The 17672-nt window shown below is 34.2% G+C and overlaps 1 protein-coding gene across 4 annotated transcripts in view; it reads left to right on the top strand.

The window, feature by feature from the left end:
- The window catches only part of LOC118180501 (uncharacterized), a 524461-nt gene that overhangs the window by 390855 nt on the left and 115934 nt on the right, over window positions 1-17672 (top strand). For all 4 annotated transcript variants that reach the window (XR_015039137.1, XM_035349588.2, XM_085809646.1 and 1 more), the window contains exons 8-9: window positions 1977-2159; window positions 17001-17117. Coding sequence is in view for 3 of the 4 variants with exons in the window: in XM_035349588.2 (XP_035205479.1) it covers window positions 1977-2159; window positions 17001-17117 (300 nt within the window). In the remaining variant the exon portion in view is untranslated. The remainder of the gene's footprint in view (window positions 1-1976; window positions 2160-17000; window positions 17118-17672) is intronic.

Genomic DNA, 17672 nt, shown 5'->3' on the forward strand with positions numbered 1-17672 from the left:
ATCCTGGAAAATTTTGTACTCCTTGTAAAAAATAAAACACAAAACATATGACCTTCCATTCGACAAAAATTCACCTTGATGTTTGATATTAAATTGAGGAATCATATTCAGGAACCGTACACAAATTGAAGGGCGGCATGTTTGCGTTTCTACGTAACTAAAAATAAAGCATTAGTTAGAAAAAGGTTTCTGATATTAAGTAATTAATTACATGACGAGCGTATCTTTGCAGATTTTTACGAAAAATATTGATCAGTATAAAAATGATGATCAATATAAAATATTTCAAAATTATGATCTTATTTACAGAATTTTACAGAATTCATGTTCTAGAAAACAGTGGCAGGCTTCTGTATTGGCACGCAGCCATCTCGTAATATTATTTAGCTTAATTACAAATAAAAAGTATGTCTACTTTAATGGTTTTTGTTACGATTACCAGATTATTAATCTAAAGCAATAAAGCTTCATGAGAATATTAAAAACCTATTTTTAGATCTCAAAAACTTATAAATTACTTTTGTGAAAATTCTTTCGGCATACCAAATGTATCAAAATTATAAATAAAGACACTAGTAAATCACAAAAGAATACCATTGAGTGGCATTTAATGAGGGAAATTCAATCTCGTATTATTCTAATTGATTTATCACCCGGCCTCTCAATGCAAATTCAAAATAATGTCAGATATAAAACAAATTTTGAATTACATATCTCAGCCAAACTTTTATAGTAGAATTTGTATGTAATGTGTCACACTTTTGTGTTTTAGTTTAGTTCTTATAACGAGCCTCCCAGTCGGGAAAGTCGTTATTGACTCTGACTGCTGTATCGAATCCTGGAGTTCCGGAGATCCGGGTTCGAATCCTGGAGAAGGCTTGATCATCATAGGAGGTAACGGTGGCCGTATATTAAGTGCCTGCATAATAAATAACCACCACTTCTGGTCACTTAGTAGTGGTCAAGCACTAAAATGGCTAGTGCCTGAATTAAAAAAAAGGAAGGGGGGGAGAAAGGAACGAACTTCTTATAAGGAGTAAAACATTTTCCTAAAAGATAAGAATGACCCGAAGGAATGTGTGAAAAGTTAAATTTCGTATTTTATGCAAAATTAATTTTTTTAATTTAGAAATACAAAAATATGAATCTTTGCATTCGTTAAAACAATTTTTAATTGGAAATATGTGTCTATACCCAATGGCTGTAAAAGTATAGGTCGGGTAAGGAATTTAGTGGATACGGTGTGTATTGAAAAGGAAAACAAACAAGTGGAATACAATCAGAAACGCCTAATTAGGATGAAATATCGTAACCAAAAGGGAATTATAAAAAATGAGTTAAAAACATATTTGTTACGAAACGAATCGTGCAGTGATGCAATGAAATCACAGCGGCTTTGTGCTTTGCATTCCTAGTCATTAAAAGAAAAACGTCTGGGGGGGAAACGTTTTTAGTTGCAAATTTTTAAGTTTTTTTATTATTTGAATTTTTTTGTCTGACAGCTAATAAAACAAGAAATCTTTTTTGAATGCCTGTAGATTCTTTCAAATGACTGTTGAATTAATTAAAATATTTTTCTCTCAATCTGATAAATTTTATTACTTTTTTTGGAACGGTATCCTATGGAAAAGTACACCACAAGAACTCCTTATGATAAATGTAATTAGGAAAGAAGAAATTGCTTTTAGCAAATCTGAAATTTTGATACTAAATTTAAAATTCTGTGCATCGTGATCATTTTTTTAATTCTTCTGTGAGAGAGTTTATATTTTGTAATTAATTACTTGGTTTTTATTACAGCCTTATTTATTGACTATCTAGTGACATTTTAGGGTATTGTGTAAATTATATTTTAACAAGTCATCTCTCAATCAGCCTTCAGATTCCAGTATTTTTAAAGATTTTCAATAGTTCTTTCACTGTGAAAATTTTCTCGACAACGTGATTTCTCAACACGTGTTTTTATTCTCTTTTAGAAATACATGAAGCCATTGAAAAGCCCAGAATACAGTGGGATTGTGGAGACAGGTCTTGTTGATGAAATTTTCTTCCAAATCCCTGAAATCCTGAATCACCATGAAGGATTTCTTGAGGTGCTCAAACAAAGGCTTGTAAACTGGGACAGCAAACAGAAAGTTGGAGACGTTTTCGTTGAAGCGGTAAGCATGGCTTCGAAATAATCCAAAAATATATACGTATTTCTTTGTTGTGTTAACCGTCTCGAAATGTCGCTATCTTAATTCCTTATAAATTGATAGGACTTGATTTTCGCAATCTAACTCGATTATATAGAGCACTTGTACAGTGCGATGAACACAAAAATCGTAAGCATTTTTAGTTTTTACTTATTGGGATGCAATTTTAACTCATTACGCTTATAACGCTTAATGGCTATAAACATAATATATTTTAACGGTCCCATGGCTTTTATATTAGCAAATTCAAATGTATTCCATTAAAAATTCACAGGGCAGAAGTCCTTATCCAGGGAGTTATATACTTGTTAAGCATTTAGTTTTCGTTTACGAATACAAAAGATATACTTTGTAGAGACATTAGGATTTTTTGAAAGCAAGAGAAGTGAAAAATTAGCAACGGGAATCGAACCGCGGATTTCTGGAATGTACACCCAGCGTGCAGACCACCACACCACGAAATCATGCCGCCAAGAAGGCGGGTGAAATACCGTACATACTCCCCCTTTCAAAGGGCAACTGGGGTTTTTAGGGAACCCAATCGCCAGATCCGGGGTGAGGAGAATCATCATCCAACACCCTTTTAGTTCGGGCGCCACTGTAGAGACATTGGGTATTTTTTTAAAGCAGGAGATGTGAAAAATGAGCAACGCCTTCACCGGGAATCGAACCAAGGGCTTCTGGTTTATGCGCCCATCGTGCAGACCACCACACCACGAAGGCATGCCAAGAAAGCGGGAAAAATACCTTATAACTTTTGGTCTTTATCAACATATTCTGTCCTTTTTCTTGTTTAATTTATAAAACACTTCAAAAAATAATCTAACTTTAAATAAGAAGTAAATGTATTTTTCGAGTTCTGTAAAGGAAGGGGGGGAATGATCGACAAGCAATGATGAAAGGGGTGCATGGAGCAAAACAGTTTGAGAACCAGTGGCATACAGACTGGGTTGGCATTACAGTATGCGTAAGTGCAGTCTGTCCACTATACTGTTTATTCTTGGTTAGTTCAAGAGGATCTTAAAAATCAAGGATACGGTCTCTCGTCATCCCCCCCCCAAAAAAAGAAAAAAATGAATCTATATTTATATATGTGGTGTATGGCGTTAAAAAACTTTTGCTTATTGCAATAATGTTGCAAATATTTACAAATACGATAAGGATGCATAGTAAATTGAATGTATTATGAAATATATCGACTACATAGTTGCTAAAAACAAAATGAAAATTTTAATTAAGAAGTAAATTTTGTGTTTTCAAATTTCTCAGTTTGTTAAACAGTGTAATTTGAAAATTGAAAAGTAAATTAATTATATTTGTCAGTCGAATGGCAACATTCTGGAAATCGACTTTTAATAGCTTTATGTTATTAAAAAATCAAACCGGCCTTCACTGCTTTTGAGGAGTACCCCTATTATTCAAGCTTGAGAGAAGAGATTTATTTTTCTTTTTTACCAATCGCATTCTTTTTCAGCCCGAGTAGTTTTATACATATTTCTTCCCTTTCCTTCAGCGTACTTTTAAAAAACACCATCTGTCCGAAACGTCCCCAGACAAGATTTTCTTCCTGGGATAAATCATAACTGGGATAAAAATGGGAATGCAGTTCCTGAGTGTCTTGGATGGGTTGGTGCAGGAGGAATCAGCAGGTTCGTCCAGAAGGATGAAAGGAGAGGAATTTCTTCTTGCTGCACGGCAAGGGCCCGCTTCCGCGGCTGGAGTTGTGGTGCAGTTTCTAGCGAAAAGGTGTATGCCAGTTCTTAACCAGCCTTCATATTTACCCGATTCGGAGACGAGTGACGTTTTTCTTATTCTCGAAAATCAAACTTCACGCGAAGGGTGAACACTATCACGACGTAACCGACATTCAAGGCACAGAGATATGCAATTTGAATGACATCTCAAACAAGGACTTTCTGATAGTTTCATACGGCAGTATGAAAGTTTTGTGGGTTGTACGCAAGCGTACTCAGGGCAGACTATGTAGAACATCTTAAGCATCAAAAATTAGTTTCCTTTTTCGTAAATCCAGTCTCGGAACCTTTTGGATAGACGGTGTATATTTTATTCACTGGATCCAGTGGGCGAACAGAAATCGTATATTGATAATGAATTCTTTAATATCTCGTAGACTCATTAGGTTATTTAGAAGTAAGAGACATGAAAAATGAGTAATGCTCTTCCCGGGACTCGAACCTCGGATCTCTCGAATACTCGCCGAGTGTGCTGACCATGAAAGCCATGATAGCATGCATGACCACCACGAAGGCATGCAAAAAGGAGGTAGAAAATACCTTATATATTCCCACTTTTAAAGGGCAACTGGGAATTTACAGAACGATTTGAAAATGTTCGGAGTGACTTGGCCAGTGAACTTATCTGTTTTCGTGAAGTCCAGACTGCTGTTCTCTGCTTTTGTTCGCTTTATTTGTGCATGTAACTTGTAATGTTTATTTATGCATGTAACTTTTAATGTTTTAGTTAACTCCGTGTTGTACATATGTGGTGCACGGGGAGTCTGTATGTTCTCAAAGAAAAAAAATGGGAATTAGGAGACCCAAACGCCAAATCCTGGTGGTGGAGCATCATCACGCACCGCATTTTAGTTCGGGCGCCACTGTAGAGTCTTTAGGTTATTTAGAAGCAGGAGACATGAAAAATGAACAATGCACTCGCCTCGGATCTCTCGAATACGCGCCGAGTGTGCTGACCATTACACCACGAAGGCATGCAGAAAGGAGGGAGAAAATACCTTATAGTCTCAACTTCAGTTGGAATTTCATTACTCATACTTTTTAATCCACCACTCCACTTTCCAGATAATGCCAGATGTTGTTTTACTTTTCTTGCACTTCATGACAAAATAAATTCACATTTGTTGTTTTATCTTCTAAAACTGCCTTGCAAATCAAATTCAGAAATATGGTTCAGAAAAAAAATTCTTTGCCTAACGGAAGAGGTACTCACTTCCTTAAATCAATGCTTCCCAAAAATTTTAGCATCGTGCTTCAGTTGCATATAGTTACAGTTTGTCGTATATGACGCACAAACAGCTACGCTGGTGAAGAAAAAAAAAAAGAAGAACGTTAAATAATTGTTATCTAACAAATGAAATAATAATAAATAAGTAAGCTAAATATTATTCGCATTTAATTAATAACTATAAATTAATTAATTATAAAGTCTCGTATTCTTTGGTGGCATAAAATATACGAAAAGTCTAAAGACTCTAAAATGAATTATCACTATGACTTGTAAAGTACCACAGACACTGTGTAAAGGACCCTTTTATTTAACTAGTTATAATTAAAATTTAACGAAAGACACCACGCGTGCTTACAGAAGCCAGCATTTACGGCTTAAATCAAAAGTATTAAATTTGACTTAACTAAGTAAAAGTAACTAACGGCTACAGAAACAATGTAACGCGCAAGTTGGCTGTGGTTTAAAGTCGGCGTGAAAAAAAGTTAGTTAAAGGAGAGAATAACGCAACGCCGCAGAATACTACTACGAAGAGAATAATTAGCAGCGTGGCCTTCAGCAGGCAGAGTACGCTCTGATTCTACCCTTTAAAACCTTTCTTTTATTACTTTCTCCTTTCTACCTCATTTGAATATCACGCGAGCTAGAAATTTGCATTCTGGCAGGAAAATGGGAAATGAGGAAAAGGACAGGACGGGAATTTAACATAAAATAACTGGGTGATAAACTAAACGAAACCTTACACAGTAATTTTTAATACCAATGCATAATTACATAAAAAATATCTTCAAAACTTTTCGTGATTCACAGTTTTGGAGCCAATTATAAACTTTTAAGAAATGAGCTAACGTTCAGTCTAAGTAAAAAATGTAATACTCCAAAGACTCATTAAAAACTATGTAAGTAATATATTGCTACCAACATTTTTTAATAAAACAGATTCATTATTTTATTAAGACTATTTTTTACTAAGATTATCTGGCAAACAGAGTGATTATCTGCTATTCAAGTACAGAACGTGTCCTATTTCCGGCTCAGATAAGTGTAACTCGTCCACCTTAAAAATCTCTCCGTTACGGTTTTCTTTCGTGTTTTTTAAAATACGTGAAACTTATTTTTAAATTTCTGATTTGAAATCAAACACTCAGAGTGTCTTCTCAATAATTAATAGTAGTTTTAAAGTATGTAGGTTTGTACTGTAACCAGAAACTCGTATCTAAGTCTTGCAGACCCTGCTAGATTGCTAGCGAGTTATCGCTTAGGCTAAAGCACAAATACAGAAGAAGGTTAAAATAACTTTTTTATAACATAATTGAGAGAAAATTTCAAATGTAGATAACGTACTCGTTTGAAACATTACGCATAAAATAAACTAATTAAGCTGTCTCAGAATTTTACTGGTGAATATTTTAAAGCAACTGCTATCAAGACGCTAAAGCCGGGATATAACTATTACTGTAAAAGCCCGAAGTCAGGTAAATCCCAAGTTTTACTGGTAAAACCTAGCTTTTACCAAAGTGGCTTGGTAAAAGTCCGAAGTATGCTTTAATACGATTCCATTTCGGTCTTTTACCAAGCCTTTGCGGTGAAACTTAGGAGTTATCAACGCCTTCCGGTAAAAGCCCGAAACGGAGGGATTAAAATCGAATAAGCCCCGCGCACGAAAATTTTGTCGCGACACTTTTCTGTTCTGACGCTCCTTATTCGTGCCATTTGCAGTCTAGCTTCGAGATAATTCAAACAAGCGGCTACAATCTGAAATAGAAGCAGTTTGTTTCCATTTTAATATATTTTGCTGAAAGGAAATAAGTGATATGCGGAAAGAGTTTTAAGACATTTTGTCTGACTCTCTAAAAAATAAGCAAGATAACAGCTTTTATTTATCAAATGAGAAATACACTTCTTTAATAAATGAAGTGAAAGAGTCAAAATGTATGAAGGAAAAACAAACAGGTCATTACAGAAGGTTGAAACATTGTGGTATTCTAAACGTCAGAGGAGAGCACAAATTTAAAGCACAACTATCTGCAGAAAAAGCAGAAATCCTGTATTGTATTACAATTAATGAAGTCTTCAACATCATACACGACGCTCATATCGCAGTTGGCCGTGATGAAAAAACTGAAACTTTAAGGAACTGAATCGCAAGTAGAAGAATGTAGCAGTAGTATCTATCTTCACATAACTGAGTCTATGAACCATGTCCGAAAAACCAAAAATTGTAAAAAAGGGGATTGCAATCAAACCAATTATGCCTAGCGAAATGAAATCTCGATGTTAAGTCGACCTAATAGCTATGCAGTCCGGTCCTGATCGTGATATGAAATTCATTTCAGTGTATCAAGATCATCTTACATAATTCGTCCTACTTCGAAGTCTACACGGTAAAAGAACTGATGAAGAAGCATATCACCTTCTGGATATTTTCACAGCTTTTGGAGCTCCGAACATTCGCCATTCCAACAATGGGAGGGTATTTTGCAACCAAATTATAAACAGTTTATGTGAAATGGGGAGTGATATAAAAAGAGTTCACGCTAAACCGAGACACAGTCAATTCCAAAGTTCTGCCGAAGACGTTGAGAGCATGTTGGCAACATAGATGGAAACAAATAAGACAGGAAATTGGTCAGGAAGATTAAAATTTGTTCAAGTAATGAAAAGCAAAGAAGATCATCACGATAGAATCAAATGTTCACCTTACGAAGCTATGTTTGGTTGTCTATGAAGCTGGGACTAACTAACTCAGTTTTGCCACGTAATTTTATTAGGACTTAGAAAGACTTAGAAGGGAGGACTTAGAAAGGACTAAGAGGACTTAAGAAAAATTATAAATGTTAATAATAAATACATGGTTAATACAGAAGATGAAGGCCCTAATCTCGAATCAATAGTTGATTTGAATCGCAAGATAATAATAATAGATGTGTAAAAGAATCATGCATAACGACGGATAAATAGATGCTGACGTTCAAATTGAAAAAAAAAAAGAGCCAGGTATATACTCTGACACAAAGAAGGTGATTATCAGCAAAGTTTAAAATGTGAAAGTGTTCCGAGAGACAGCGAGGAAAGGACTTCAGAAGCAGGCAAGGAAGATGACGATTGCATCTAGTAAAAACGGTCCAAAATCTACTCTCTGACAAAATGTTAAAACTTAAGTACCTGATATTGACAGATTGAAAATCTGTCAATGGATTCAAAATCAGTAACAGCCGTTATTACAGATATTAAAGATGACGAGTTTTATGTTCTTAATACTAAGTTTGGTAAATTAAAATCGTTGTACACAAGAAACCAGGTTACCGTTTTCAAAGAACACCTTTTAAACATCGAAGAAGTTAATTACAGAAGAAATAAGTGTACGTGAAGTAGTAAAAAAACTTTTTCTTTAGTTAGGGGACAAGAACTCAGAAAATGCAACTGTTCAAAGAAGTGTACTAGGAAGATGTGTTTGTGCAAATCAGCTGATCTACTTTGTAATTTAAAATGCCATAACAGTCAAACTTGTTGTAACAGGTATAAAAGAAAGGAGTATAAAAGAAAAACATACTACATTTTTCTTATTTTTTAAATTTCATTATGTTTATTTTTATTTTTTTAACTATTTCCAAAATTATTTTTAAAAATTATTGAAATCTCTTCAGTAGTTACGAGAAAATTGTGCCTTAGTTCAGCTTTTTCACGTGAGATCTTATCTGTGAAGTGGCATAAAATATTGCCTTTTTTTTTTAATTTTACTTCTTGTGACTCTTTGAAAAATAATTGTAAGACAGTTTCATCGACATAATCTTAAATCATACCTTATTTTTATAACTTTTACAATTTATATTATTAATTAAAAAATAATTATGTGTTTTAACCTTTTGGGGACACAGTGTACACAATATATCTGCGAATGGAAAAATCATAAGTAATCCCTCATTTCGAGCTTTCACGGGAAAGCGTTGGTAACTGCTAGGTTTTACCGGAAAGGCTTGGGAAAAGGCCGAAATGCATATTAAAGCATACTTCGCACTTTTTACCAAGCCACTCTGGTAAAAGCTAGGTTTTTACCGATGAAACCTAGGATTTACCAGACTTTGGGCTTTTACCGTATCATAACTTTAGGCAACGCTTGCGAGAGTTAAATAATACCAAGACACGGCTGCCAAAAGCTTTCATCAAAGCATTCAAAACCCTTACTTCAAAACTTAGAAACATAATTTGCATTCTGTTGATGAAGAACACGGAAAAAGTTTTAACAAAGGCTTAAATCATATAAATTGGTTATTTTAAATAAAATACCTTACATTTATACTGCTTTAAATTCTTTAAGAGTAATTATTTTTAACAAATTATTCCTTGATGTAAAAGGAAGGCTAAAAAAGCACGTTTTTTAAGTTTTTATCACCTTCAGAAGGAAAGAAAAAGACCTAAATGGCGCGATTTTGTTGGCACCTCCAAAATGCCTGAAGTGGGAAAATCTGAAATGGGACATCAAGTCATTATATTTCTGCAAATTTTTAACGCACCCACTTGAATTCATGGCTTCTTTGAATAGTCACATAAAAGAGACTAAACATTAAACCTAACGAATGTATTAGTGGCCTACTTCCCTTTTTCCATTTAAGTAAATTAATCCAAAAGCATATAACATCGCTGTAACAGGGGAAAAAAAACAAGAAAAGAAAACGTGAAACTACAATCAATCCCATGTAATATTACATTACCAGTAACCATTAGCATAAATCAAAAGTGCGTACTTTTAGGAGAATGAAATAGAGACTTTTATGAAAAGAGTTACAGCAAATAAAAATGTGCTATAACTCTTTTCATAGTACTGTACTGTGAGTAAACGGGCTCTACAAATACAAAATCTTAATATTCATATAGCCTCTGTAAAGATGAAATTCCATTGAAGAAGTATTTGTTCCGCTTTATAAAGTTTAATGCAAAATATTCCTTACATTCGTATACAAAATTATCTGTAATTAATTTAGTAATTAATGTCTTTTTTACTTAACTGCTATTAAGTTTAATACCAAATTATTAACAACTATAAACTTTAATAGCAAATGCGCTTTTACACAATACTAAACCCTCAGTCGCTGAAGGCAATAAATTTTGCTTCGTTGTTGCTTCCTAAATGGCGTCGAAAAATCTGGAATTTCGGCCTGTGATAGACACTGAAAAATGATCTAAGCCACTAAATTCATTATCCAATATCTCAAAGAATTTTCTCGTAAATTTTGGAAAGGTTTATAATTGCATAGTAAATATTTTACTTATTTCGCTTCAAAAATATTTTTGCCATATTTTGAGAAATTTTGTAGTTGAAAGTATTATATTAGGGATTAAAATTTAAAGAAACAAAAGCCTGTACCTATCTTTATTCAGAATAGAATGTATATTAATTGTAAAGAATTTTCTTAGTGCAGAGTTCTACTTCCATTTTAATAAAGTATAAATTTTGTCATATATCTCCTTATACCTGCATTTATGTTTGTCTATGCACAACTAAAGTTATACTAAAATATCCATTTATTGGAAAGAATACGTAATTTGCAAGTTAAATATAGGAAGTCATGTTATGTCAGTACACATAAATTAGCAAGATAACACAGCTGAAATGTAGTTAAGCATGATTCATTGCTGAACAAACTAAGTTTCGTGCCTGGAATATTTTATACTCTTCCCATAAAGTCAATATTTTATCGCGTCTTAAATGATCGCTCCCAGATGTATACGGGACCCATTGCAAATACCTAGATATAAGTTTTAATTTTAGGTATATGTTTCTCTTTGGTTCATTCATTTATTTATATAGTTCAGAAACTGACACTATAATATATATATCTTAGATAAAATATATGTAGGTAATATATAATTGCAAATATAAGATAAATTTGAGTCTTAATTTAGAAAAGCTCCTAGAGTCTCCTTTTCTAATTTGGTTATTTTCCCTTCCTGTTATAAAACAGCAATACGTTTAAGATAAATTTTTCTGAAGTACGCTGTTTTGAAATTAATGAAAAATCATGTGATTATTATTTAAAGCAAGTGACGAGCAGAGTTACAGAACAACAAATGTAAAAGAAAAATCCTTAGCCAACAATTTTCATTATAAAAAGTTTAATAGCCAGTAACAGTGAACACATGTTCGGAAGCAGTTTGTAAGGAATGCCCGTTTCTTGGGTCTTTTAGCCGTCTCATCAGCAACAGTGTTGACAATAGTGCAGTGTATGAAGTAGACCGAAATCGCACCCGCAAGAAGAGGAGAAGAACACATACATGTACAAATACAAAGAAACAAAAGCTCTACGCGGAAGTCTAGCTTTAATCCTAGAGTTCGCCTAGCAGTCATATTCCTCTAACCACTGGATCATGCAGGGTATCCCAATAACCATTCCCCCCCCCTTTTTTTTTTTTTTTAAACACCTGAAGTCTGTAAGTTCTGTTTTTCTTATGCTCGGTATATTATAATAAATTTGTGAAATCTTCACTAAATAATTTTAAAACTTAAATTATTAGTGAATGCCTTTGTCAATTGACAAAGCTGTGGCAGTTTTTCTCATATCATATGGTTGATCAAGCGTTTAAAATTTTTCATTTCAGCACCAGAAAAAAAAAGTTTCCGTTTTGGCCGATCGTAAGATTTCACTAGTTATTCCAATCTTTCCACCAGTTAGTTATGAAATTGCACTTACTTTAAATATCTAATATGTCGTTATTTTCTCGTATTAATAAAATTCGCGAATCGATACTTACAGACCTGGTAAGGTTTTCGTTTATTAACCCATAGTATTATTATTCTTATCTTTACTGTCACTTCTACTTCCATCGGCTTCCACCAGATACAGATAAAGTAATTCATGCAAGAACAGAATTCATGAAGTTAAGAAAGAGATTTTGGCAGCGACAGTTGACCTTCGTACTATTTTCGCCCTGTTAATCGTCTTAGAGTTACCTAAATCGGCTTGAGCATTTTGCTAGTTTGCATGTTTACTGTCGTGTTTAGAGAGTCTGAGCCAACAAAGCTTACAGTAGGATTTTGACGTTTGAACTGCATATTTTAACTATTTTAAGTTTTGCTTTGACGCTTGTGTTCTGTGAGATTCTGGAAGTAGCGGTGACTCATTTTGCAATATATGAATTGTGTAGTTGTTAAGTTGAAGTTTCAATAAAAAGATTTTTATTTTAAACTTACAGTTTAAAATAAAATACTGTAGACAATCGAGAGCAATAAGTCGCTCTCGATTGTCTACACAGAGCCGGAAGTTAAGTCTGGAAATGCTCCGATTTCGTATAACCTTGTTTTCAGATATGAATTATTGGTATATCTGTAGTATTTCCTGCTTGTGTTGTTTAATATATATTAGCCAAACAAGAAAAAAATACCTAGGAAGATGAATATTATGTTAAAAAAATTAAAGTTTTAAATCTTCCCCTTCTCATCACTGTTATGCCCATCAGCGGCAGAGCGGTTAAGCCGTTGAACATTGGAAGTTCGGTCAGGCTTAAAGTCCACAGCCAACGACCTAGCTGAGTAGAAGGTTTCGTGATTTTCCTCATGTATAATGCGACAGTGAGGCAGTTTCCCTTTCAAAGTACTCCACGAAAGCACTCCTCTCCTTATGCAGATAGCTGTTAAGTTCTTTATTATACTCTAAATAATTCTAATTGTTGTTCAGAAATGATATTTCTCCTTTCTATGCGATCAAAATTATTCACAAAACGTCTTCCTTTTCCTGGACGCGTTTCTCGTCAAAAAAAAACCTTCGATTCTAGATAAAAATCCCGATGTTTCTGTTCTGGATAAAAATCCCGATGTTTCTGTTCTGGATAAAATCTTCAGGTTCTGAATAAAAATCCCAATTCTCAGCCCATTTTACTGTCAGCCTTTCAAGAATGAATTTTTCCTTTGTTTTTAATTCATTTTTTTATTAACAGACGGCGATAGGGACTTCGTTTTCAATTATTTTCGAACGTTTCGAATTTCTCACTGTTATTCTTCCCCACCAGGCATATGCTTCTTCGTTTTCTCTCTGCCAGTTGCAGGAGGTTATATTTAACCTTTGAGTCAACAGTATTCCACAACTAGTGCTCTTTAGTAATAAATTGTATTCGTTTTGTTCTTTGGTATATTCTTTCATTATGTAACCTAATTTAGTCTCAGACTGCGGGATTAAATTCCTGATTTAAAGCTCCCCGTGTTTAAATTCATTTTTCACATTGTCCCTGCATTGAAATTTCCAGATTTAAGGTAGTCATAGTCCTCCCTACAAAAGATAGAAGAATCTGCGGCAGAAATGTTAACTGGCAGCAAGTTGTTTTTCCTCCCCTTTCCCTGTTGCATATTATTTGTGAAGCGAATGTGAAGTTTCACAACGTTTGTTTTAGAGAAATCCTTCTACCTGGATTTTTCTCAACGTCATCAAGGAAGCTTCCCTTTTATCTTTATCGTTTTATCTTTATCGTTTCTAAATTCTGATGCCTTGTGCCTCTCTAAATTCTAAATTCGTGTTGCTGCTAAATTCTTCCTTCCGATGAAGCAGCGCAAATTGTACAGCCCTTGGCTGCGGCCCTAAGAAGGAGTGGTTGCGTCCTGTTTTTTTTTTTTTTTTTTTTTTTTTTTGTATCGTTGTAATTGAGGAAGCGAGAATTCCGTTAATAATACTATTGTTTAACTGACGTTTTTCAGGAAATAAAGGGCAAAGGTAGTGAAAAGTATATTTCATGATGGCCGCCCAATGGTATAGTGGTTAGCGACGCTGATTTCCATACCGAAGGGCCTGGGTGAGGATCTCAGGAGAACGTATGGATGTTTGTAAATGTATTGTGTCTGTGCGGCATAAGGGCACTTTAAATACGCGGTGAGCTGAAAGTTCTTTTGAGAGGTTCGTGGTAGGGAAAGAGCAGGTGGGAGAACCTTGGACCCGAGCCTCTGGTGTGCTCCCCATCAAAATTGGAGGCGGAACTGAGCAAAGTCATACTATCACCTATATGGGGCTCAAGACTCTTACTAACAGCAGGTGAAATCTTGCCCTCATTGCCAAGAGGAATTTCATGGGCTTGTTCTGATGTTAATATCAGACAAGTAATATAAGTCTCAACAACAACAACAATATTTCATGATTGATTTACGGAGTTACGAACTGCATCCAAACACTTCGGAGCTCAGAGTAAAATTAGATTTTTGGAATTTTTAATTTAATTTTTGCTACCATTATTGCCCTTTTTTTTAAGTACAGTTTTTGCTATTAAAGAATTATACTCCGGCATCTCTTTAGTCTCGAACGTGCCGGACTATATACCTTGGACTGTAACTGACAAAAAAAATTTAAAGGAACGTTGGAAAATCGCCGTGCGCTTTTCAAGTATTTGTATTATGAGATACCGTAAGAAAATTCCAAAACGCCAAATGAATTCTCTGACGCCAATAAACTGAAAAGACCAGTCTATGAAATTTGGTTTTAAAATATAGATTGGCACCCTGAAATTCCCTAAAATCGGATACGCTTTTAAAAATAAGAATCCAGTGTATTTCATATTTTAAGGGAATATTTTATGTATGGAACTTTCTTATCGATAACCGCTTAAATTCCATAAATTTATTCAAAGAAACGTTTCGTATCAAACACATCTCCTTCTTAAGATGTGACACTGCCTCTTCGCTTCGCGAAAACCAATATCCACCTTGAAACCGTTTCCAAACAGTTATCTATGTTTGTGCAGTATATAGGAATTTTATTTCCTTTGGTGGGTGCATAAGTTTAGCAGAAAGTCAGTTTATTTTTGTTAAGCCTGTTTAATTCAGAGCAAAGTAACTGACAGTTTTATTAGAAACCAAAAGTAAACGTTTATCTGTGAAAATGGATAAAATCGGGCAATAATAAATGAACAGGGGCTTGATTTCTAGTCTGACATAAAAGTGCGTCACGCTGATGTTGGTTCTGTCAGCAACGACTTGACTTCAGCCTAACATAAAAATACGTCATCTGGAAGTTATTTCTAATGTTGGCCAGGACGAGAAAAGTTTAATAGTTTTCTGACAGTTTCCTGTCTGCTGAGCATTTTCCGGCGTTGTTAGCACTTTAACTAATAGCGTACGACTAACTTTTATTTGGCTGGTTTAAGTGATAAAGCAAGTCGGTAAAAAAAGTTATATAAATATTATGATCTAATAGTTTTATCATAATATTTACGTAACATAGAATGAGACAAGCAGTACATTGTTCTGTCAACTTTCCAAATATTTTTAAATGTATTCTGTCTGTGCGGCATAAGGGCACTTTAAATACGCGATGAGCCGAAAGTACTCTGCCATCTAAAAATACATTTCATTTAAATCAACTGTATTATCGATACTTAAATACGCATTCTCAGTTTTAGGACATACAGACAGTTAAATAAGAATTTCTTTTGATTTATTACGTCAGACCGGTCGTTTCCGAGTTAGGCTTAGATATTTGTGATCATCACGTCTGACGGAGAAAGAATTCCTAAAATGCGTAGAAAATTCTTTTTGTATTCCTGGCTGCGAGACAATGCTGTACGAGACTTTCGAATACTTTCTTCCTTTTGATCGAAATTAGGATGCTGCTGCGTGTTTACTAAATTATAGCACAATTATAGCGCACTTACTAAATTATGTGCTATAACTATAGCACAAATTATAGCACATGTAGTATTTAGTATATACTTACTAAATTATAGCACATGCCGGATTCCCACGCACTCAACTTTTACTCGTCCACTCCTCCAGAGTTTTCTCCCCCCCCCAGCTTAATTTCAGGGAATGTAAAAACCAATTCAAAATCTAGAACAGTCCTCAAAAACAGGAATCGTGCTATCGTCACAAATCGGCGAAGCCTCTAATTTTAATTTTTGATTATAAAAGCTTTCGATGTGGTTTAAAATACTTTATGATAAATAATTTTGCTGGATCGTAGGATAGCGAGGCGTTTGCTAAAGCCGAACCAATTTTAATGCACAAAAAATTGCATATAAGATTTGTATCTTAAATATTTCTAAAATAATCGGGGTTGTATATTTATTCTTTTCTGTTATTCAGATTGGTTTCAGAATGTGATTTTGAGCCCAATATTGTCTGACTCTCGATATCACTCCTCCACATCGAAGCTAATGCAGTATCTAACTTCTAAATTGCACTCGCATGACGTAGCAGTGAAATTACTGGCCTTTTCTTCTCCCTTTCTTTATATATGCATTTTCCAAACAAATATTTCACACATTTAACATGTTTTGATACTTTTGATGGGGCTACTAGCGGCCAGGCTGTAAGACCGCTGAACACTGGTATCTTGACCCAGGATCATATCCCAACAAGTGACCTGGCTGTATGAGCCTTTTCTTGGTTTTATCCACGTTAAGTGAATGCAAGAGAATTTTCCTTTAAGACCACCACGAAGGCAACCATCCTCTTAGGCAGGTAGACCTCGCATGTTTTCCCGTAATCCAATCCAAAATTTCTTTATTTAGCAGAAGATAATTACTTTATATTTCAAATAAAATTAGTATCTTAAAAATATAAATTATTTTTGCTTAGATTTTAAATACCCTATTAATACCTATATTTATTTATTTATTTATTTATTTATTTATTTATTGAATATTGATAATATAGTAATTTTGAATATTGAAACTTATTCAAATTTTATCTTATGCAATCCGACAGGCTTTTATTAAATATGTTCTTGAATTACAGAAAAACAGTGAATACAAAAATTTCCTTTCTTATAAACACTCTGTTGTTCATTATTTTTATGCATCAACTGCGTATCATGTGCAAGATGAAAAGCATATTTTTTTCCCTTTCAGTTTACTAAGCAGCAAGTAATTGATACTTACACTGCTTTCATCAATAACTGGAAATCGGCAAAAGATGCTATCAAACTTGCTACCCACGCTAAGCCGGCATTTGCCCGATTTCTGGAGGTAAGTCCGGAACTTTCTTTTAAGTCTAAGCTTAGAGTTATATACTAGCCAAATTGTATTGTAACTCCTGTATTAAATTAATATAAATTTAAATATATATTAAAATTAATGTTATATTGATTTTAATATACATATGCGCGCACACACACGTATATCTGTTACGGTGAAACACCGAAATCTGGAGAATGTCGACTTTCACCGGTCAATGTCAACATTCACATAGTCGCTTGATGTATGTCCGAAATATTTTCCAAATACTCTTATTTCTGACTTACGCCGGTGAATGTCGACATTCGCCATGTACTAATGGAACTTAAGAATATAAGTTACTGTTTAATATTTTTACTGTTTTAATAACTTTTAAACTGTTACTGTTTAATAACTTTTACTGTTTAATAACTTTTTACTGTTTAAAATATAGCTGAGTGTTACCATCAGATTAAAGGATCCCATTGAACCAGTTATTAGTATGAGAAATTTCTGTGTTCACAGGAGCTTTTGAAGCATACCCACGTTGATCACCCACACAGTACACACAGTACATTCAAAATGAGA

The sequence above is a fragment of the Stegodyphus dumicola genome, chromosome X2, assembly GCF_044657685.1.
Source record: "Stegodyphus dumicola isolate Sdum_Otavi_A_Nest chromosome X2, ASM4465768v1".
In the NCBI taxonomy this organism is placed as follows: domain Eukaryota; kingdom Metazoa; phylum Arthropoda; class Arachnida; order Araneae; family Eresidae; genus Stegodyphus; species Stegodyphus dumicola.